This window comes from Lynx rufus, unplaced genomic scaffold (genome assembly GCF_022079265.1).
Source record: "Lynx rufus isolate CCGP_SWC_20201006 ecotype Redwood Valley unplaced genomic scaffold, mLynRuf1.p SCAF_16, whole genome shotgun sequence".
Classification (NCBI taxonomy): Eukaryota; Metazoa; Chordata; class Mammalia; order Carnivora; family Felidae; genus Lynx; species Lynx rufus.
Window position 1 is genome coordinate 44596103 of NW_025814830.1, and position 21789 is coordinate 44617891.

At 54.8% G+C, this 21789-nt stretch overlaps 1 protein-coding gene across 1 annotated transcript in view; it reads left to right on the top strand.

Annotated features, from left to right (window-relative positions):
• Positions 1-21789, top strand: part of VAC14 (VAC14 component of PIKFYVE complex) — a 101877-nt gene that overhangs the window by 35903 nt on the left and 44185 nt on the right. The window contains exon 13 of the mRNA XM_047078730.1: positions 14257-14413. Within this exon, the coding sequence (XP_046934686.1) occupies positions 14257-14413 (157 nt within the window). The remainder of the gene's footprint in view (positions 1-14256; positions 14414-21789) is intronic.

The window sequence follows — 21789 nt, forward strand, 5'->3', positions numbered from 1 at the left end:
TCCTGATGCTGGTAATCATTTCTGTACAAAAATGGTAACGATACAGGTGGAAATAGGGAAGATAGGCTCTGTTTTTTCCCCATATCCTTCCTGCCCCCGCTTCAGCAGCAAAAGCCAGAACAGAAGCTGGTTTCTGTCCTCTGTTTCCCTGCCTGTCTTTAGGACCACACAGGCCCTGTGCAGATGGCCAAGTGGGTGGGCCTCACTGGGGGCTCTGGGGCTCGATGTTCGTCTTGAGGTCATAGAAAAACCAAGGGGAAGGCAATGGGCAGTGACACCGACGCCCCTTTCTATACCTTCTCCCTTTCCCACCCCCCTCCCTCAGCAACTCCTGCACCCCTGAGGTGGAGCTGTCTGCCCAAGTCAGTGGGCTGTGTTCCCAGCATCACAGGTGGAAGGGAGGAGCTGGCTGCCTGGCTCCAGGGAAGAGAGGAGAAACGGCATCATCGGCAGAGGGCCTGCCTCGGGACTTCCGGCTGCCACAGCCTCTTTCGGAAGCAGGCCTCAGAGTCCATGGAGATCCAGAAGGGCACACCCCACTGGGGCCTCTGGAGGCACCTTCCCTGGAGTCTTCCCACCTCTTGGAGCTGAGGTGTCCTTAACACTTAAAAGCAGAGGTTATCAACCCAGGAGAGATACCCCCATCTGCTCCCCTAGGCTCAGAGTAACTATGAAGAGAAATTGCTGAGGGGAGTTTATGGCTCGTGTGATGTGGCTGACATAAAAACAGAAAAAAAAGAATGAGAATCACCTTTCTCAAAAACTTGGAAGGTAGGACTGTGAGGATGTTGTTCCTGGCAATGGCAGTTTCTTGCTCAGGAGCCCATTCACCTCGTGAGGCATGTGGCCATGTCTTAGCAGGCTGGGGTAGCAGGGATGGTTATAAGGATTGATTTGGGGACATCTCACAAACGTACACAGGAGAGCTGTGATGTACTGCGGTCCAGGGCTGCTAGGGCCTTCCCTGTCCTCAACCCCATAGCACATCTCAGGAGTGTCCACACCCATGGGGCAGGGAGCCCTGGGGCTGCTCTAGGCTTTGCTGCATCCTGAGGGGATGGGGGCCATCAGCTTTTCTGTTTGGGTCAATCCACCACACGTCCAGGTGTTCATTGCCTCACCAGCCGCAGGCTCACTGGGGAACAGACACGCCGGCTTTGAGGGATGATTAGCCTTAGGGGAGATGGGAGAGGATTTCATTTGTTTGCATGGTCCAGGTCCCAGGAGAAATGGAGCAGGAGAACTGAAGAGGTTCTCAGGTCTCAAAAGAGAGAGCTCACTGGGGCTGAGCTAAGTTGCCCAATAGGGAGACAGGTCAAGGCTCGCATGAGAGCTGAGTGGGTAGCTCTGGGGTTGTCCTGCAGCAAGGCCGCGGGGGCCGCCACTCCTGACTGTCACGGAGCCCTGTCCCTGGAGCAGAGTAGAGTGAGGCTGCCCTTGGCCTCCTCTGTCCCAGGGGCAGTGGCCCTGTCATCCCATCCTGTCCCTTCTGCATCCCTCATCCCATGTGGTCCCTGTAAATGCTTCCTCAGCCTTTTCTTTCCCAGGGACTCTTGCCACTTTGGTCTGGTGGGTTGGCCAGCTGGGCCCAAGGGCTCATTACCACTTTAAAGGGATTTAGTTAGTGACAACAGGGCCTTCCATGTCAGGGTCTCACCCAGACGGAGGCCCCAGACTGAGAGCATCCCCATGGGTTCCTCTTCTTACAGTCCCAAGTGACCAGGGCTGTGTTCTTCTGTCCCGACGCGAGAGTGCTGCTAGTAAAATTGGCCATCTCTGTGTCTGCCACAGAAATGGGGACTTCTGCTTCATTGGAGCCCCTTCATCTGAGGGCAGCTCAGAGAGGTGATGACGGCCCATCCAGTACCCCCCGCCACTGGCTGCCTTCAGAATCCACAGTGGGTACTGGGCTCAGACCCCTCCCTCCTGTGGGAGGAGACTGGGAGCAGGAAAGGGCAGAAGGCTGAGTTCATGGGTCATATGTGCTGTTCAGAGTACATTGTTTCTCTTCTGACAAGTTTGCCTGGCGCTCTTGGAGTTGTTTTCATTATACCAGTTTTGACTTAAGAGGACCTCCAAGGGCAAGGAAGATAACTTCTCCAAGGTCATACCACCAGGAGCCAGACGTTGGGTCCATCTGATTCTGGAACATCCAAAAGCACATAAGGGCTGACCTCACTGCAGGATAGGGGTCCTCCCAGGATGGAGGCACTGCTTCATTGAGGCTGGCCCCCCTCCCCTCATCAGTTCTGAGTGCACCTTCTCTCTGAGCATTGAACCTTGACCTGCCCCGTTGGGCCACTCACCCTCCCAGGGCATATGCAGAAGGAGTGGGGCTGGTAGCCGGCAGAGAGCAGTGTAGGAAGGGGCCCGGGGAGCAACAAGAGGGTGGCCTCTGCCCCACGCTGCCCTGCTCTCTGTGGGACCCGGCAAGTCCACGACACCCCTTCACCTCCTGTTTTCTGCCATCAGACACAGTTGGCCTGGTCTGTGTTCGTCCCATCCAGCTCTGATGCTGTGTGGTCCTGACCCTGCTCCCTGGAATACTAAAATGGCCTGCTCAGAGTAGACCGTCTTCCATAAGAATGGGATTTGTTCCTCTTCCTGAGATCCCTGCCTCAGTGTTTGTTTCAGCCCAGTTCTCATTCCATCCACTCTCCAAAACAAACAAAAACAACTCCTTCACCCCCTCCTCTGTCCCCAAGATTCCTTTACAGTCAGGTCACGCCATCAGGTCAGACACAAGCCAGGAAAACGAGGGGCACAATGTTGGGGGCCCAGAACTCTTGCCGAGAGTCCCCCACCCACACCCGGGGAGGTCAGCTGGGGCCCTTGCCTGCTGTAGCTCCCCTGGAGGCCATGCCGAGGACACAGGCACTTGTCCACATGGCTGTCCCTGCGGCTGATGCTGCAGCCTCATTTGGGGGCTCCTGAGAGTGAGAGGAGGGAGGGCCAAGCAGGGAGAAGGCAGCAGGGGAAGAGCCCTGGATTCCACTCACAGTCTCCAGGGACAGCCAACCAGGACCCACCGCCCAGACGAGGCACCAGTGGTCAACACCAGAAGTCCTGGGAGGATCTGGTCTTCGGATAGGAGTCCTGGCAGCAAATCATTGCCAGGGAGGAGAGAGGACTGGCATAGTGACGGTTCCTATTGCGCCTGGTGAGGAGGCCTTGGGTAAAGGGGCACCCAGACAACCACAGCTGGCCTGGCAGCATTCCACTCTTGGGAAGGCGGCTGTGGGTGCTCAGAGAGTCTTCAGTATTTTTCTCTGGATTTCTTCCCCTGATGTGCGGATGAGGACCCAAAACTGGCACAGTATCGGGTTGACATGGGTGGGGCTGGGGGCTTGCTGCCTGGTACACCTAGGCTCCTGGTGAAGGCAGATGTTGGACTGGGAAGGTTGGCTTCCCCAGTGGAAGGTCCAGCAGTATAGGAGAGAGTCCACCAAGGGCAGCCAGTTGGGGACTGCCTTCCCCTGCGACAGGATTGGGAGCTCTTGCTAAGCCAAGCTGCAGGGCTGAGTGGCCTGCAGGGGTGAGCACACTGCCTGGCCCTGGGCCTGACTGACTACCCTCAGCCCATCTCCCCTTGAACTCAGGAAGTGATCAGTAATCTTACCTAGAAAGGCTAAAGTCCAATAACCCAGACATTAGCCCCACAGTGAGCCCATCCAGACAAGAGCTGCTGTCAGAATCCTCTGGAGCCTTTTAAAAATCCAGCTGCTTAGGCCTCAGCCTGGACCCCCTGAATTGTGCTCTCAGTTTGGGCCTCATTGCCTGGGTTCTGGTATTTTCCATTCACTTGCTGCCTGCCAGACCCTGCGCTGGATGGACATCTTGGAGTGGGCATGACCTTAGCGTATCTCCATAGCAAACCTTCCAGGGTAGGTTCTGTTGTGTCCCCCACTTCACTGAAGTGGAAACTGAGACTCAGAGAAGTGAAGTAACTTGGTCAAGACCTCGGCTTCCTGAAGCCTTGTCTGTCACACACCACCCCTCCTATCTGCACATCAAAGAGGTCCCCATCGGCATCATTATGGTGTTCTTTGCACGCCGACTCTCCCATAGCCCTTGTCCCACTTTGGGAGGACAGAGACTGTGTCCAGCACATAGTGTGTGCTCAGAAACATTTTCTGAGAAGGTGAACAAATAGGAGGGACAGTGGATGGCGAGCTGAACCCCTCTGGCCTGCCCCACCCTGCCGGGCCCTGACCCTGCCAGAGCAGACCTGCCTCCTCAGGGCAGGGTGCATGTAGCTGGCAGGTACACTGGGGTGAAGCGGAGGCCTGGAGGAGGGTAGGAGACGGCCCTGTGCCGCTCTCCCGGTTGCCATGGACCGGTGCCCGGAGACAGCTGGCCCCTCGGCTCATCACCTGGTAACCGAGCGCTGACGGTGTGTGTGTGCTGCTCCCGCGCTGTCTGGAGCACAGCAGGCCCTTCCTCGGCCTCTGGCTCACTCTCAGGGAGAATGTAGGACTCTGAGAGTGCACCCCACCCCGGGCAGGGGCCTGGCATGATGCAGGCAAGCGATGGCTGGCATCACCAGGAGGGAGACCAGGGGTGAGGGGACGCACGGGGGGACTTGGGGACTGGCCTCCAAATTGCCTTACCCAGGCTGGCTTTTCTCTTCTCCTCCACTCTGAGGGATGGAGGCTGGAATGGTTTTAAGCTGCCAGGACACACATTGTGCTGTCACTGTTAGTGGGACTTAACAGTGAGCACCGGTTGCTGGTCTTTCGCATGTATGGCACAGAACTAGGCACTTGGGGAAGGATCTCAGAGTTTATTAAAAATAAAAGAAGGGGCGCCTGGGTGGCTCAGTCCATTAAGTGTCCGATTTTGGCTCAGGTCATGATCTCGCAGTTTATGAGTTTGAGCCCCCATGGGGCTGTCTGTAGTCAGTACAGAGCCTGCTTCGGTTCCTCTGTCCCCCTCTCTCTCTGCCCCTCCCACGTCTGCATTTGTGCTCTCTCTCTCCCTCTCTCTCTCAAAAATAAGCATTTTTAAAAAATAAAAGAAGAAAAAAAGAAAGTAGCCTTGATCCCTGTGAGCTTGCAAAGTCAGGCAAAAAACAAGTTATAATCCTTTTTTTTAATTGTTTTTGCTCAAGTACGACCTCAAAGGTTCTTAATCAGAGTGGTTTTCTCAATGGGAAATAAAATAGATCTGAGCCTAGGCAATCCTTCTCTCCCGCCCCCAAATCTAAATTTTTGGCAGGGCTTTCCTTGCCATTGCTGAAGAGGGCTGAGGGACCCGCCCCCCAGGAGATGCTGGGCTTGGCCTGCTCTGACCCCGTTGTAGCCAAAAGCTTTTCTGGGAATACCACCCCTTTCCCAGGCCTGGCCAGGGCCTGATTGCCAACTTCTACAGTTCAGATTTACTCTGTGTCCAGAGCAGGAGCCTCCACTCTGGTGCCGGATGCTGTGTGTGCCTTCTCCCAGAGCTCCATTGGTTCACTGCTCTGGGGCCCATGGGAGGCCCCGTGCCTTCCTCACCACCCTAAGGGGATGCTTCCTGGGGACAGCGACCTGGTTTCCGAGGGTCAGTTCCCCAGCTGATTCCACAGGCCGCGGGAGCCACTCTGTATGTGATCAGGGACTCAAGAGGCCTGCCGCACTGGACCTATACCACTTGTGAAGGAAGTGGACAGGCTTCTGTGTGGCGAGAAGCAAAGGGCCCCAAGGCTCTGTGGATGCCTGGCCATGGTGCCTCTGCACTTAATTTCAGCTCCACTTCCCAAGAACAAGGAGCAGTCCAACCTGACCCAGATCTCAGGCACAGCCCTGTGGCCCCATTGCTCCCAGCAGAGGCATCAGGTAGCCTTGGCAGTGGCCCACACCGTCCAGGCCTTAGCCTCCAGGGCTTTTAGCCTGAACTCACCTCTCTTGCCGGGACCTAGTTGTGTCTCTTGGAAACACTCTTGCAGCTTCCTTCTGGCTAGGACCAGAGAGGGCCCAGCTTGGGGATTTCCTTCCCTCCTTATGGGGCTGGAACGCTGAGCCAGTTGACATCTGGGGCCTAATCAGCTGACTAGGGACCTAGCCAAACTTTTGACAAAAGTTTCTTGGAGATAAGTGGGTAGAGTGAAGCGAGAGGCCTCTCTGTCCATCCCCTTGGCAGAAGCTATTCAGAACGATCCATCTTCCATTTCCTGCCTGGCGCTGCTGGTCAGCAAGTATTTATTCAACATCTGCTGAGTGCCTCGCCCTGGGACTTCATGTTCAGGAGCCTCAGTAGGAGGCAAAGACAGACCCCCAGCCTAGGGAGTTGGCCTTGTAAAACTCTGGGTCTCCAGCTGTTCCCAGGGTGGTAAAGGAGAAGCCAGGAACAGAACCAGCCGATGGGGGCGGGGGGTGGGGGGGGGTTGGTGTGAAGAGAGAGAGAGAGAGGAGGGAGAGAGAGAGAAGGGAGACTCCCTCTGCGATGGGTTTTCCAGGGCTGCTCTGTGGACAAAGTGTTGGGAGAGGGAGCATCTGGACAGAGGAATAAAAGAAGGGAGGGAAACCAGCACTGCCCTAGAGAGTCTGTCCTCAGCCTGCCTGAGTTTTGGGTTGTGACAGCCTGCAATGGCCCCATCCAGATGGTGACTTCCCTCCCACGCTGAAATATGCCCTTTGCTGGCATCAAGTCACCTCCTGGAAGGAAGGGCTTTCTCAGGAATCCTTTGGCCTCCTTGACTTTGCTCCCCAAGCCACAGAGGATGTGCTGGCCCCTCCCTCCCTCCACCCGGGCCTCCCCTTCAGAGTTGCTTTGTCACATGTTTTCTGCACCCAGTTGTCACTGACCCTTTGACTCCGAGGGCCAGCTCACAGCTCACCCCACTCCAGGACCAGGGACCAGCTGATGTGCCTCCCCCCCACAACAACCACCACCACCCCCCCGTTGCCATGGCAACTGCAGGCACTCCTGCCCCTGCAGAATATTGCTTTCTTGTAACCCTCTTTCCTCCTCCCTCTCCCCACTCTTTCTCTCACACAAAAAGAAAGCACAAGTGTTTTATATTCATTTTGCAAAAAGCTGTGTAGCGCATACTAATTGGCGCAGCTTCCTCCTGCTTTCTTTGAGCCTTTCCTCATTGTCAAAGCCAGGACTACAGTCCAGTTCGGGCTTGGGCCCAGCCAGCCTCCTCCTTGGAAGAGGACTAACTTTGTGTTTCTAGAGGCCGAGCAGTGGGCCTATCACTGGGGGCCTTTCGTCCAGTTCTTAAGCCAGTGCCCGCAAGCAAGGCTGCTGAGATCACTGTGTCCTTGTTCCAGAGCTGCTTGTCCACAGACCAAGGGGTCTCCAAGAGGGGTGGGGTACCAAAACCCTGGCCTGGCACAGAGATTCAAAGTCAGGCTCAGCCGGAGGGCGGAGCACGGCTCTCCCTTGGTCTCTGTTGCTCTGTCCCAGCACCGCCCCCGCCCCCCCCACCCCACGCCGCCTTGACATTGTCTCCCTGGGTCACTCATTCCCTGAGCAGAGGCAGAGTCCTGGCCTAGGCCTTTGTCAGGATTGTTGCTCCATAGTCTCAAGTCCAGCCCCTAGGCTCAATGGGATTTGCTGGTCAGCTGGGAAAGAGCCAGCAGCTGGATTGGATGGCGCAGGAGCCCTGAAGTGGCTCCCACAAATTCCCCACTGTGTCTTCAAGCCATTCCTTGCCCTCTATTTTGGCAGCCCCTTCCTCTCCCTGCATCTAGGAGACTGAAGGAGATGGTGGTGCTATTCTCAGCTCCCATTGTAAAGAACCAGGAAGGTGGGCTGTAAGTGAGTACGAGAGTGCGCGCGCGTGCACACACACCCTCACACGTACACACGCTTACAAGTACACGTGGTATTGCTCCAGGCAGGGCTGTCTGTCAGATTTTTGCCAGTCCCTGGGGACTAGAGACAAATCTTCTGATATGTAAGCACTAGAGGAGTGGCTGGGATTACTGAAGGAACCTGTAGACAACAGTTCCGGCTTTAATTGTGCAATTGAAGTGTAATTTGCATTCATTTGCCATTTGGTGTTAAACTTTCCAAAATAAGAGAATTCAAAATGTAAAATAGGCAGTTTTGCTGGCTGCTGCTCTCCAGTGAAGTAGGAGGAGGTGGTACCAAGATGTCCATGCAGATTCTCTTTAGTAGAGAGATGAAATCTCAAGCTCTTTGTATATACACTGCAGTTCCTGCCCAGTCCCTAAGTCAGGACCACTGACCAGGCTCAGCTATGGTACCAAAAATCTCGTAACAGAAGGGGAGCACAGAGTATCTCCTATGATGGTCATGACAACCTTGCAAGGGGAAGTCTCTGTTGGCACATATGGGGAAACAGGCTCCCCATCACCTGCAAAACCAAGTTCAAACCTCTTCGGGCCATAGCTCTTGGGTACCTGCCCCTCCCTATGACTTCCACTTGATTTTCTGGCCATGCCCCCTGCTAAATAACAAAATTTCAACTGAGTAAATTCAAAGATCAGAATGGCTGGGGCGCCTGGGTGGCTCAGTCAGTTCAGCGTCCGACTTCGGCTCAGGTCATGATCTCGCGGTCCGTGAGTTTGAGCCCTGCGTCAGGCTCTGTGCTGACAGCTCAGAGCCTGGAGCCTGTTTCAGATTCTGTGTCTCCCTCTCTCTGACCCTCCCCCGTTCATGCTTTGTCTCTTTCTGTCTCAAAAAAAATAAATAAATAAACGTTAAAAAAAAAATAAAAAAAAAACAAACAAAAAGATCAGAATGGCTTTTTTCAAACAATTCATGAAACAGGCAGTATCCCCATGTAGCAATAGAAAGAAGCTGTAGACAAGAAAAGGTTTTTAAAGACAGAAAGGGAGTGGAGAAAGAAAATGACTAGCAGAGGCCCCTGGGTGGCTCAGTCGGTTGGGCGTCCGACTTCGGCTCAGGTCATGATCTCACAGTCCATGGGTTCGAGCTCTGCATTGGGCTCTGTCCTGACAGCTCAGAGCCTGGAGTCTGTTTCCGATTCTTTGTCTCCCTCTCTCTCTGCCCCTCCCCCGCTCATTCTCTGTCTCTCAAAAATAAATGAACATTAAAAAAAAAAGGAAAGAAAGAAAATGACTAGCAAAGGATGCACTGTTTCAGGCAAAGTTGCCTTCCTAATGGGACCAGAAGGGGTCTGCCAAGAGGATTATCTCACTAGGGCTGACCAGGTAATTCCATGTTGACTAGCTAAAGGTTACATTCCTTTAAAGGTTAAAGGTTGAAACTACAATTAAGTTAGGTATTAAATCTTGGTTTGCTGACTTGGGATTTAGCACAGGTGACTCCATTTTGGGCCTGCTGTCTCCTTTTTAACACTCACACCAGCCCCATGCCCCATTCCAGAGCTAGATCAAAGCTTAGCTTCCTGGAATGTGCCACGGGATTCTGGTTCTGTGTCCGGAAAGGCTTATGCTAGTTAAGTGAATGCTTTGAGTGCCTTCCTCTGCCCCCCAGCAAACTGATGGTAAGGTACTTCTGAAGCCTTTCGATCCCCACAGGCCAAGTTGCTGGCTCTGGTTGTACATGCACTGCATTATAAGTGTTGTTTACCGCCTGTCTTCCCAGGGTCACTGTTGAGAGAGGCAGGGCCATCCTGTTTGGCTTCGCATCTCCTCCCACAAAAACAGGCCCTGGCCCGGGCCCTGGCCCACAGTGGGTGCTCAATAGATGTCGGGAGAGGGATTGGAAGGGTGAAGTTAACTGATGGGAAGTCAGGATTGTCTGACCACAAAGCCCAGTATAGCTTATTGGGCTCCGGTTTGGGGACCAGAGTGTTTGAAGTGGACTCCTGATCCCTCGAGCAGATGACTCTGCAAAGAGAGACAGGCAGCAAATGAGAACATTAATTCTAGCTGGAAGTGGGGAGAGCTTCCTCTCCTGGTCTTCCCACCCTGGTAGCCTGGCCCTGGGGCCACTCAGAGAGTGTGGGCGTCTCACAGGCCAGGGCTCTCTGGTGCTGGTGGTTCCTCCCAAGCATCTTTCCTGTTAGGGAAATGAGTACCCGCCAGAAGCCTGGTGTGGGCCACAGCAGCTCTCATAGGGTCGGGCTATAGCTGAGTGCTAGCCTGGCCTTGGCTGCCTCATACTGTTCTCACTTGCCACATTGAACCTCCAGGATTTGCTGCCTAAGGGACATGTACCTCCGCCCACCTGCACAGCCAGCCCTGAGAGGAGCAACCTGCAGCTCAGAGATGTAGGGACACAGGTGGCCTCCCTGAGTGCTCTCGGCCCTCCTGGGAGTCAGCAGCAGGTGTGAGATCGTGGGGAGTCAGAGAGGCCTTGCTGCTTCGGGCCATGGGCACAGCAAGAGCAAACTGACCTGAAGTACCACAGTTCTGGGAATTAGGGTGCTGATTTGGGGTTTTGACTTGATTCTCTTCTCTTTTTTTAGTTATAATTCACAAACCATAAAGTATACAAATTCAGAGATGCCTAGCTGGCTAAGTCGGTGGAACGTGTGACTCTTGATCTCAGGGTCATGAGTTCGAGCCCTACGTTGGGAGGAGGGATTACTTAAAAAAATAAAATATTTTAAGGGCACCTGGGTAGCTCATCCACCTTCGGCTCAGGTCACGATCTCGCGGCTTTTAAGTTCGAGCCCAGCATCAGGCTCTTTGCTAACAGCTTGGAGACTGGAGCCTGCTTTGGATTCTGTGTCTCCCACCCCCTCTGCCCCTCTCCCATTCATGTTCTGTCTCTGTCTCTCTCAAAAATAAACATTAAAAAATTTTTTTAATTAAAATAAATCAATAAAATATTTTTAAAAATTAAAAACAATATACAATTTAGTGGGTTTTAGTATTTTGACAAGGTTGTGCAAACATCACTGCTATGTAATTCTGCAACATTCTCCTCACTCCAAAGAGAAACCCTGTACCAGTTAGCAGTAACTCCCCATGTCTCCCTCCCCCATCCCCTGGCAGGCACAAGATACTCTCTGTCTCTATAGATTTGCCTGCTCTGAACATTTCACATAAATGGAATCATCATGCAGTACATGGCCTTCTGCATCTTGCTTCTCTTACTTAACAAATGTTTTCAGGTTGGTGCATTTTATAGCATATATCAGAACCTCATTCCTTTTCATTGCCAAATAATAGTCCAGGACACGGATATGCCATGTTCCGTTTATCCATTTATCAGTTGATGTACTTTTGGGTTTGTGATCTTGTGATACATGGTTAAAAAAAAATACGTATTTGGTCTTCGTCCCTGGTTCTGGCACAGAGCTCCTAAAACCCTTGGAATTTCCTAAGTGTTGAAAATGATAAAGGTGTCTTTTGTTAGGTTAGTGAGGTGACTTGGATGCCCAGAAGGATGGGGGCTGGTTGCCAGGAGGACCAGCCATGTGATGAGAGGGTTGAACTTTCAACCCGACCTTCGAGAAGGAGAGAGGGACTGGCGATCGAATCAGCTGCCAGTGGCCAGTGATCTAATTCATCATGCCTATGTAATGAAGCCTCCTTAAAAACCTGAAGGATGGGGTTTGAAGAGCTTCCAGGTTGGTGAACACATGGAGATTCGGGGCAAGTGGCACCCCCAGAGAGCACGGAAGCTCTCTGTGCCCCTTCCCACATGCTGTGCCCTGTGCGTCTCTTTTATCTGACTCTTCCTGAATTACATCTTTTTATGATAAACCGGTGATCTAGTAAGTAAAATGTTTCGCTGAGGACCATGAGCCACTCTAGCAAATTAATGGAGCCTAAGGAGGGGGTTGTGGGAACCTCTGATCTGTAGCCAGTCATGAGAAGCAAAGGCGACACCCTGGATCTCTGGCTGGTGTCTGAAGCAAGGGAAGAGCAGTCTTGTGAGAGTGAGCCTTCAGCAGTGGGGCCTGACGCTACGTCCAGGTAGATGGCATCAGAATGGAGTTGAACTATAGGACACCCACCTGGTATCAGAAAAAACACATCAGAGTTGGTGTCAGAACCTTAGGGTTGTTTCTATTTTCTAGCCACGATGAACACTTATGCCATGAACATTTCTACACAAGTCCTGTGTGGACATGTTTTGGGCCCTCTTGGGAAACACGAGGGGTGGAAGTACACCTCTGGTGACTCTGTTTAACTTTTTGAGGCACAGTTGGCTTGCTCCTTGCCTCAGTTTAATTTGAGTGAGTCACTCTCCCACCTGGTTCCCGCGTCTGGTTCTCTAACGATCCCTGATCATTAGACCGTGACTTGTTTGGACAATTGAGCATCTTGAGTGTATGGCCTGTGCTCGGGCCACTCTTATCACGTAGCACCACCCTGTCACCTCCTCGCTGTCTATTCCCCTGTCCCACCCCCTCCCTCTCTGTCCACTTTCTGCCACGGCTGAAATAGAAAGCTTTCTGGGGAGCAGATGGCCTGGACCTCTCCACTTCTGGGCCTGGAACCACTCAGGCCCCCAGCTCTTGGCCTGGGCACAGGGGCAAGTGCTCGTTGCTGCCATCTGTCCAGGCTGCTTAGCAGCCACGATCTTTGCCCAGCATGGATACATCATTCCCTGCAGGCCCAGCGGTCAGAATGTTCTAAAATTGCACATACTTGTGTGTGGAAGGGCAGGTGAGTACTGCTCCCTGCCAGGCCATGGGCTGCAGGCCGAGGCACATGGGACTCACCTGCAGCCCCAGCACCTGGCACAGTCGGGGCTCAGGAGGTGCTGAGAGCCTGGGAGCAATGGAGGAAAGCATGCAGTTAGACAGGTGCGAGGTGACATCTGTGTGTGTGAGTGAGCGACGTGTCCGACCGGGATGAGGCCGGGCTGTGGCAGGATGAGAGCCAGACCTCCAGCTTGCAGGGCAGTTGAGTGCTGAACACGTCGCACTGCTGGGAGAGGACCCAGGGGCCAAGGCTGGCAGAGAGGACACCAGGAGAAGTGACATCTGGGGCCGGGCAGGATGAGGCACTAGCACGTTGCTCACACTGAGACAAGAACCGCTTTGAAGAGACAGTAGTAGCTTTATTTATTTTTTTGAGATAAAATTCCCCTTTTAAAATATACAGTTCATTGGTTTTTAGCATATTCACAAGGTTGTGCCACCGTCACTACTATCTCACATTTTCACCATCCCACAAAAAGCCCTGGAATCGCCTTACCTTGACCACTGTCACCATATTGTGGCCAGCTGGTCTGTCACGGCGCACACAGCCCACCTCCCAGGGCCCCACCCTCTGGTGCTCTGTGTCACTTCCACAGGTCCAGGACCAAAGCCCCCAGTTGCCATGGTAATTCTTGGCCCGGGTTCAGGCAGTCATTCAGCGGATGCCCGATGGGCGTCCGCTGAGTACCAGGGACGGCCCTGGGGGCACACCTGTGCTAGGACAGGCACGTTCCTCTTCAGAGAAGAGATGAGTGGGGGTGGGAGGGAGCAGCAGCCCTCCCTGCTGTGTCGTGAGGTAGAACTGGGACAGGTGCGCTGTGCAGTTACAGCACACACACACACCACACTACACACACACACACACACACACACACACACACACACACCTCCCTGCTGAGGCAGCACCCTGCTGGCTGTTGATACCAGATGAAGAGCAAGAGGCGGTGGGTGCCGTGGGTTGGGGGGGGGGGTGGGGAGAGGCAGCATCTAAGAGTACGAGGGCTTTGGGTGGTGAGGCAGCGCCGGGGAACCTGGTGACACACGGCACTGATTGGAGCTCACTCTGCCATTCTCCATGCTGAACTCTGTGTCTTCCTTTCCTTGGAAGAACTCAGCAGGTAGGGGTCAGGCCTGTGTATGAACATCAAGGAGGCAGGGGTCAGGCCCGTATGTGAACATCAAGGAGGCAGCTGAGAATTGAACAGTGTGTCTAGAAGTTAGGATGTCCTCGGTCTTGGAGCCCAGAGTCATGTTCTGAAGGCAGAGGGTGGCCTTGTGTCACCTATGCAGAAAGGTCTGTTCTGTGGCCTGGTGGTGGACCGAGCTGTGGCCAGCACACCAGCAGTGTGGCCTAGAGGGCACCGTTGGTCCCTCACACAGGTTGACTTTGGGGCATTGCCAGTGTCCCCGCACAGACTGCACCCTGAGTTCCACATCTCCTGGGGACCTCTGAGGTCCCTGCTCAGGGGACCAGAGAGGAGTGGTCATGAGAAAGCTTACTCAGAGTCTAGCTTCTTTCCTCCACTTGCCCTCACCTTCTGCCCATCTGTGTTCTCTTCAATCCATATCTTTTGTAGAACTTTCTGAACACTGTTAATAGCCGTAATCTTGGTGGCTCTCACCAGCCTGTCACCCTCTGCAGACCCTTCGCCATCCCCTGGCGGCAGCTCTCCAGAGGCCCTCGTCCTTCATCCTCTGCTTTTCTCCCCCAGGTTATCCTGAAGGATCTGGAGGTGTTGGCAGAAATTGCTTCCTCCCCTGCAGGCCAGACAGATGATGCAGGCCCCCTTGATGGCCCTGACCTCCGGGTCAGCCACTCAGAGCTTCAGGTGCCTACCCCTGGCAGAACAAACCTGCTGAACACTTCTGGTAAGTAGTGCCCTTATGGTTACAGCCTCAGGGGCCCTGGGAGTGCTAGTGCTCGGTCTCCTCCTGGATCAGGCACTCCTTTGGGCCATTCCTCTCAAGCCCCGGATCTCTCCTGGGGTGTGAGCAGTCAGAAGTCCCCTCTGCTCTCTGAGAGGCAGGCGGACCTTGCCCTCCTGTTGCCTCCCCACCCCCATGAGAGGCCTTCACATCCCCTTTTCCTCATCGTCCTGCACCATTCATACTTCTGAGCCATTTGCTAAATATAAAACCATCTGAGTCAGCGGATCCTCTCTTTTGCTGGGGCAGCGTCTCCCCAGCCAGGAATCAGGGGGCTTTGGAGCCTTGAGTCTCACAGGTGGAAGACCAGGCAGCCATTTCCTTCCTCATTGGGGAGCTAAAAATAGCAAACAACATGGCAGGCAGCCCAGGCCGGAGAGGGGTAATTCAAACAGGATGTTTCCAGGCAGTCCTTGGACATGAAGGTGGCTGTGGTGTTCCTGGGGCTCGCCCCTTGGGGTCCTTCCAGATAGCAGGTGGCTCTTCTCCCTGGGCCAGTGCAACTCCCAACTCCTTCCTCCCAGGCAGACGCCAGTTTCCTCCGGCGACGTCATCCTGGAAAATGCCAACGATGCGAGTTGATAGGAAAGTCCCTAGCAAATCTTGGGTGTTCGCCTGGGGTGTCTCTTTGTCCCCTGAGTGAGTGGCTCTTGATTTCCAGATACGAGGTCCTCGATGGCTCCTCCTTTGATGCAGAAGCCAGATGTCAGATCGATTCAGGGCCTTTTGGCTGCAGCTCCCCTTCCACTGCTCTAGCAGGCAGGGCCTCCGAAGGCGGCTGGTACCCGGCCCTGAGTACCCCTGCTCGGTGGTGCCGCTGGGGCCCTGCGGGCCTGACTGCACCCCAGGGCTGCCGGGCCGAGTCACAGAAGGCTCATGCGTTGAATATGTCTTCCTGGTGACACTTGATGTCAAGGGCTCCCCCAGCTCCTGCAGTGGGGTGTCACATAGGACCCCAGGCTTCAGGCCACTGCTGCTGCACATGTTCTTTCTGCAACTGGTCCCAAGTTTCTAGCTGTCTCTGACTGAAGCAAGGAAGGAGTAAGGGACTCTCGTGGCAGCCCGGTTTCCTTCTCTTGTTTCTCCAGGATGCAGTGGCTTCCTTGCCTAGGAGCCCGGTTTCCTCCAAGCAGTCAGAGGCCATGGCCGGGAGGCTCCCACATCCTGACCCTGGGACACTTGGTGAGGGTCCCACCCTCTGTCCCACAGCCCGGGAGTCCGTTTTCCACCCTGTGTCCCACATCAGCACTTGGGGGTCCGCCTAAATTTCCAGGGACAGATGGCAGAAATGCCAGGGGCTGAGTGTCGGCACACAGCCGCGATGTGGGGGTCCCACTGAGAGAGGAGAGGAGCAGCAGTGAGGGGATGAGGGTGACAAGTGACTGGAAGAGGGCAGCAGCCAGGAGAAGGCATCCGCGGGTCAGAGCCAGCCCTAGATCTCCCTCCCCAAGAAGCAGTTGTCTGGCATCTTCTATCCTCCTCAGAGTGGAAAAGGAGAGAAAGCCAAACTGAGGCAGCTTCGCCCTGGGCAGGGGAAGGACACCTTCATCTCCGGACTCTCTGGGATTTGTCCCTCCATTTCTGAGGTGTTTTCTTTTTCTCTGGGCACCAAGAAGCTGATGACTAAAATGCTTACTCATTAGTGGAGGGATGGGCCGGAAAATGGCCTGGGGCCCAGGTGGGGTGTGTGCCCTGGGGAGGCCCAGACAGGGAGCTCCTCGAGGTGCCATCTCAGCCGCTTGGGAGTAAGAACTGAGAGTGTCTTCGATGGCAACGTCCTCTGAACCTTGGCTGCTGGCCCTGCCAGGATAGGTGGGCCCCTAATGAGGCTGAGGTGGTGAAGATTTGCCCCAGCTCACCAGGGCTGTCAGACTGGCTCACATCAGCCAGGGACTCACCCTGAATTCTTAGAAAAACAACCAAGTATGCCAGATGGGAAGAAATTCCATCCTGGAAAGAACACCAAGGAAGTGCCTGCAGCCAATAACTCTTCTTGCTTCAAGGATACACAGTACCGTGGGCCATGTGCTCTTAGCCTGAGACTCACACACGTTCACTGCACAGAGTGTGGGAATCACACGTGCGTGCATGTCCACAGCTGGCACCAGATTTTTCAGATGGGTTCATGATTTTAAAAGGTTAAGGTCAAGTTCAAACCAGTAAGAAGCACATAGGAAACCAAAGTTAGGCCCTGTCCCATCTCCTGCCTCAGCTGCCTTGGGGAGGGCACTGGCCAGGCACCAAGGATGTTGGGGTTGGCTGTTTAGGTCAGAAAGCATGCGGGAAGTATACACTCATTCATCTGTGGGCTGCTGTTTCCCCCGTTGCTTCTCAGGCATGCAAGAGGGTCATTCTGTCTGTTTCCATCTGGCCGTGCACGGGGACAGAAGTTACAAGGCCAGACCCTCTTCCTGTTTGGATTTTGCTTTCCTCTGGCCCTCTGGCTCTCCAGGGCACAGCTCTGAGAACATGCCGACTGCAGAGCACCACCACCCCCGCCCCCCACCGTAAAGGGTCTTTCTCTGGAAAGCCAAGGAGGCAGGGAGCCTAGCAAAGATGAAATCAGCAGCATTTGTAGAGAAGCCTGCCTGCTCACTGGGTCTGTAAACTCAAATAGTGCAGATTTAATGCAAGGGTTGGGGCAGCATCACACGCCTCGGTAGTGCCACAGCAGTGGTCCCAGGGCCCACGAGGCAGAGTTGCCCACACAGGATTTTCCTCCCACCTGTGCAAACATCTCTCCCTCCAGCACAGAGCCATGCAGGCAGAAGCATTGGTCTTGCTTCTCCCACCCCACTTCATTGCTGACCTTCACAGAGCCCCAGGCTGGGACCTTCAGGAGTGGAGCTGCCTGGGTGGGCAGGCCTGAGGAAAACCAATAGAGGGATCCACATTTTGCTGTCTCTCTAGACTGTGATTTGGTGAAATGAAATGAAAACGACCACTTGGGTCTCCTATGACTTGGCAACTTTTGTGCGTTCTCTGCCCGTCTCCACTCAGGGAGATTCTGGCTGAGGCCCCCTGGGCTCTGGGGAGAGGGGTGATGAGCTCCCTTTGAGCAGACCCGAGGGGCCTAACCCTGAGTCTGAGCAGAAGGCTCAGCAGAAGCAGGAGACCTCTGGGATCCGTCCCTCATTTGAGATGTGCCTGGCCCTCCTGGGGCCTGAATGTTCCTGCTGCAAGGGAGGGAGCAACCTTGGCCGGGCACAGCAGCAGTGTGGCATTCAGGGGCCAAAGGTCACCCCAGGACTGATGTTTGCACCCCAAATCCCATCTTTCCTATGCTTCCTTTCCAGCCAAGGGGGCACATTCTTGGTGGGATAACTGCTCATGTTATCATGCCCCACAGGGCTCTCTGGTCCAACGTGGAATTTGATCCCAGTTCTAAAATCATGGGCGGAAATGAAATGTTCTGATTCCATTTCATTCCTTGTAGCCCAGGCTGGTGTGGCCAAATTCATAAACCAGTTCTAGAAGAAACCCAGGAAGCCATCCCTGGGCATTTTTCCCAGTAGTAAGGGTGACTCTAGTACATTGAGCTTGTTTGGACCGGACACTGTTCTGAACACTTCCCATGTGTCAGCTCACTGAACCTCACGGTGGGTGAGCCCAGCTCCTCACAAGAACCGTGGGAGGAAGCACCATTGTTATTCTTACCTGGGAGGGGGGCTTGTGATAGGTGTTGGTGCCGACCTAGGAGCTTAGCCTGAGAGTCTGCTCTCTTTACTCCCGTGTTAGAGGACAAGAGCACTTGCCCAGCACCAGAAGCTTCCATCGCTCAAGATGGGGAACAGAGCAGCAGTGGCCAGGCCAGCAGTCCCGGCTTCTCCCTTAGGGCGTATCCTGGCATAGCCTTTGAGTGTATCCCTTCTCTTCACAGTGACTTCAGGGACCCCATTCTGGCCTCAGCCACCTCAGCAACTCATCCCTCTTGCTGCCTCCACTTCCTCCAGCCACACCAGACCATTTCCCAGCCCCCAAAGCCTTCTCTGTTGCTCTTGGAGCCTTAAAAGGCCTTCTTCCTACATACTCTTCAGAGAGTGTAAAAGAGCATGGGTGTCAGGGTCAGGAAAATCTAGGTTGTACTCATCCCTAAAAGGCCAGAGTCACATGCCCAGTAAGGATCAGTACCTGTCTTTCAGAGTTTGTCATCGTGATGGAAGGAGGGGGTGCCAGAGCTGGCCACCTTGTCACCACTGCTGTGTCGAAGGCTCCCCGAGCACCACTGCCCAGGTCTTCACTAGTCTGCAGGTGGAGAGCCTCACCCTCTCCATCCCAGGCCCAGTCTCGATGAGGGACCTGAGGCCCCTGCCTCCCATCTCCCTTCAGTGCTGCCCTTGGCCTGGCCCCGACTCAGCAGCAGTCTTTCCTGATGCAGCCTCTCTCTCCTGCTGGGTCAGCTGGAAGTTCCTCCTGGGCCCTGCCGTGGCCCATTAGCTTATCTCTTGCTCTGAACCAGGCAGCCGGAAAGCCTCCCAGATTTGGGCTGCTGCTGGGGGCAGAAGGCTCCCCAGCCTCAGCTGGGCCGGCTTGGAGAAAAGAGTGACTGCCTCTTGGATCGAGTCCCATGGGTGCCGCGGCTGCAGCATCTCAGCCACCCTTTCATCCATGCAGCTGAGGGGTTTGGGCCGTCCAGTTCAGCAGACTCCATGCCTCCTAAGACCCCCTGTATCACAGGCGTTGGCCTCCCTTTCTTCCAGCCCCTTGGTTCTGTGGGGGAAGCTGCCCCTTCCCCACCTGCGTCCCTGGGTTCCATGCCAGCCTCCTGGTCATGCAGCCCCCTCCTCGGAGCAATTCTTGTGCCAGGCTCTGTGCTAGGCTCCTCATCCCTGTGAAGTTCACAGACAGGAACCAGCCCTGGATCTGCCCTGGGCCCCTGGCCTTTCCTCTACGCTCTCTGGGTGGCGGATCGAGATGCCCACGCGAGGGACTGACCGGGCACCTGGGCCCCAACCCACAGAGGGAGAGGAAAGGGGCTGAGAGGGTGGGGAGCTGAGCAGGGACCCTGCTGGGTCTGGGCTGGGCCACTAAGGTTTTCGCATCTGGTTTTGTTGAACTGTAACTCACATTGCCTATTGAGGCCAGAGCTATTTTTATCCTGACATGTGAGGCTCCTTCGCGTCATAGCCACAAAACTCAATCTAAAACATCCCAGGGAAGGTTGTTTGTGAGACGTTCTGCAGATTCTCATGTCGCCACATCAGGTTTCACTTAGCAACATCTGCATGGCTGGCTCCCTGGCCGCCCACCCCACCAGCCCGGTTTTGTATACAGAGCGCTCCCGACAGCATCTGTCTGCCCCACGGCCAGCCAGCAGTCACGTGAACTTCCTGCCAGAGCCCACTTCTCCAGACTTCAAACCAGAAATTCGAGGCGGGCGGCATTCAGCTGAGGGGCTGGTCCTTGGCAGGATCAGGGAATGGAAACCCCTCTCTCCTTGGCCCTTCGAAGAGTGTGACTCTCCTGAGACCCAAGGCCAGGTGGTTCCCAGCCACCCCCCTTCCTGGGCCCCAACTCACACCCCATTTTGGTGGGCCTGGAACACTGCATTCGTCAATGCCACCCGAGTAAAAGCATCCCAGGCCTGGCGTCCCAGCGCCTCCCCTGAGCACAGTGTTGGAGGGCCTGCCCAGAATCAGGTGCTGGGGTCCTGTCCAGGCTCTGCCCCTTCCTAAAGGAAGCCCTGAGCCCAGGGCTCCACTCTGCAAGAGCGCCCGGCCCTGGGGCCCCACTCTGCAGGAGAGCCCGGCAGAGGTGGCTTTTATCAGAGCTATTGAGAAAAGAAGCCGATTCCCTGCCCAGCTGTCGAGGGTGAGGTGATGGAGGGCCGGAGGTGGGCAGAAATGGCCAGCGAGGCACTTTGCACTCCCACGGGGAGGAACAGGCTGCAGTTGGGCAGAAATTCGTTCTGTTGAGAGAGGCCCATCATCCATGTAGTCACACTCCCGGCATGAGTTTGCTGACTCGCCGCCCCACCTCCTCCTCCCCCTGCAGCCCTGCCTGAGAATGTCTCTCGGGTTCTGACTCAGGCCAGCCGGGCCTGAGGGGCTGGTTAGTCAGAAAAGTGGTGGGCCAGTGGGAAACGGAGGCAGGAGGAGACCGAGTAGGGTTAGGGTTAGCTGCTCCCCGTCCCTGACCAGCCCACTCAGGAAGGGCTGCCTCTCCTGCCCGGACCTGCCATTTCTATACAGTTGGGCCAGGATTGCAGTGAGCTTTCTGAGGCTCCCAGCCCAGTCCTGCAGAGGCTCCTCCTCGAGAGAGTCCATTCTGGTGGGTGGGAGCCTGAGGAACAAAATTCCCTACCCCAACAGCTGCAGGCCCCAGCAGGCCGGGCCCCAGTAGCTCCCTGACACTCCCATAAGCCTGGTCTGGGTCACAGGCAGGCTCCCGGCCCCCCACTCAGTTTGCTCTTTGTAGCCTTTAAACAGTTGGGAGCGCTGGGAGGGCTGAGCTGTGGAAGCTTTCCCAGCAACCACTACTGTGAGAATGTGAGTCACTTGACGTGGCTTCTCCCAGATGTCACTCTACCCTCCTCCTCCCTCCCACAAAGGGCCTCAGCGCCAGGGGCCGCGTGCAGGCCTGGACATCGAGAGTTGATTGTGCGGCCCAGAGGGGGCTTTGGCTGAGAAGACCAGGAATGTGTTCAGAGCAGCCCCAAGCCTTTCCTTCTGCTGTCTTAGGCCAGCCATCAGCGGAGAGACGGGCAGATCTGCCTCCCCGAATGTGGGGCCGGGGATGGGGGAGTCACAGATAATCATACCCTCTTCTCCTCACAGCCTCCCTGCCTCCCAGCAGAGCACTGTGACCGTGTCCCAGATCTGAAATCTCTTCACTCAGAGACTTTCCAGACTGTCCCCCCAGCCCTCAGTCATCCATTCCAAGACCCAGAGAATGGGAACAGGTTGCCCCTTGCAGTGCTCTGTTGGAGTCATGGCGTGTTTGCGTATAGCAGCAGCCCCCGTTCATTGGGCACAGACTGTGTGGCAGGCCCCGGTCCCAGTACATTCAATGTGTTGTCTCATTTAATAAGGGCTCTTACTGGGGGTGCCTGGCTGACTCAGTTGGTGGAGCATGCAACTCTTGATCTCAGAGTTGTGAGTTCAAGCCCCACCTTGGGCATAAGGATTACTTAGTAAAAAAAAAAAAAAAAAAAATTTAACTGAAGGAATAGGGGCTCTTAATGCCCCCACTTTATAGATGAAGAAACCGAGGCTTAGGATAAGAGACTTACCCCAAACTGTGCCGCTAGTAAGCGGTAGACATCTGATCTGAACCGGGTCTAATGGATTCCCAAGCCTTGCTCTAAAACACTATGCTTG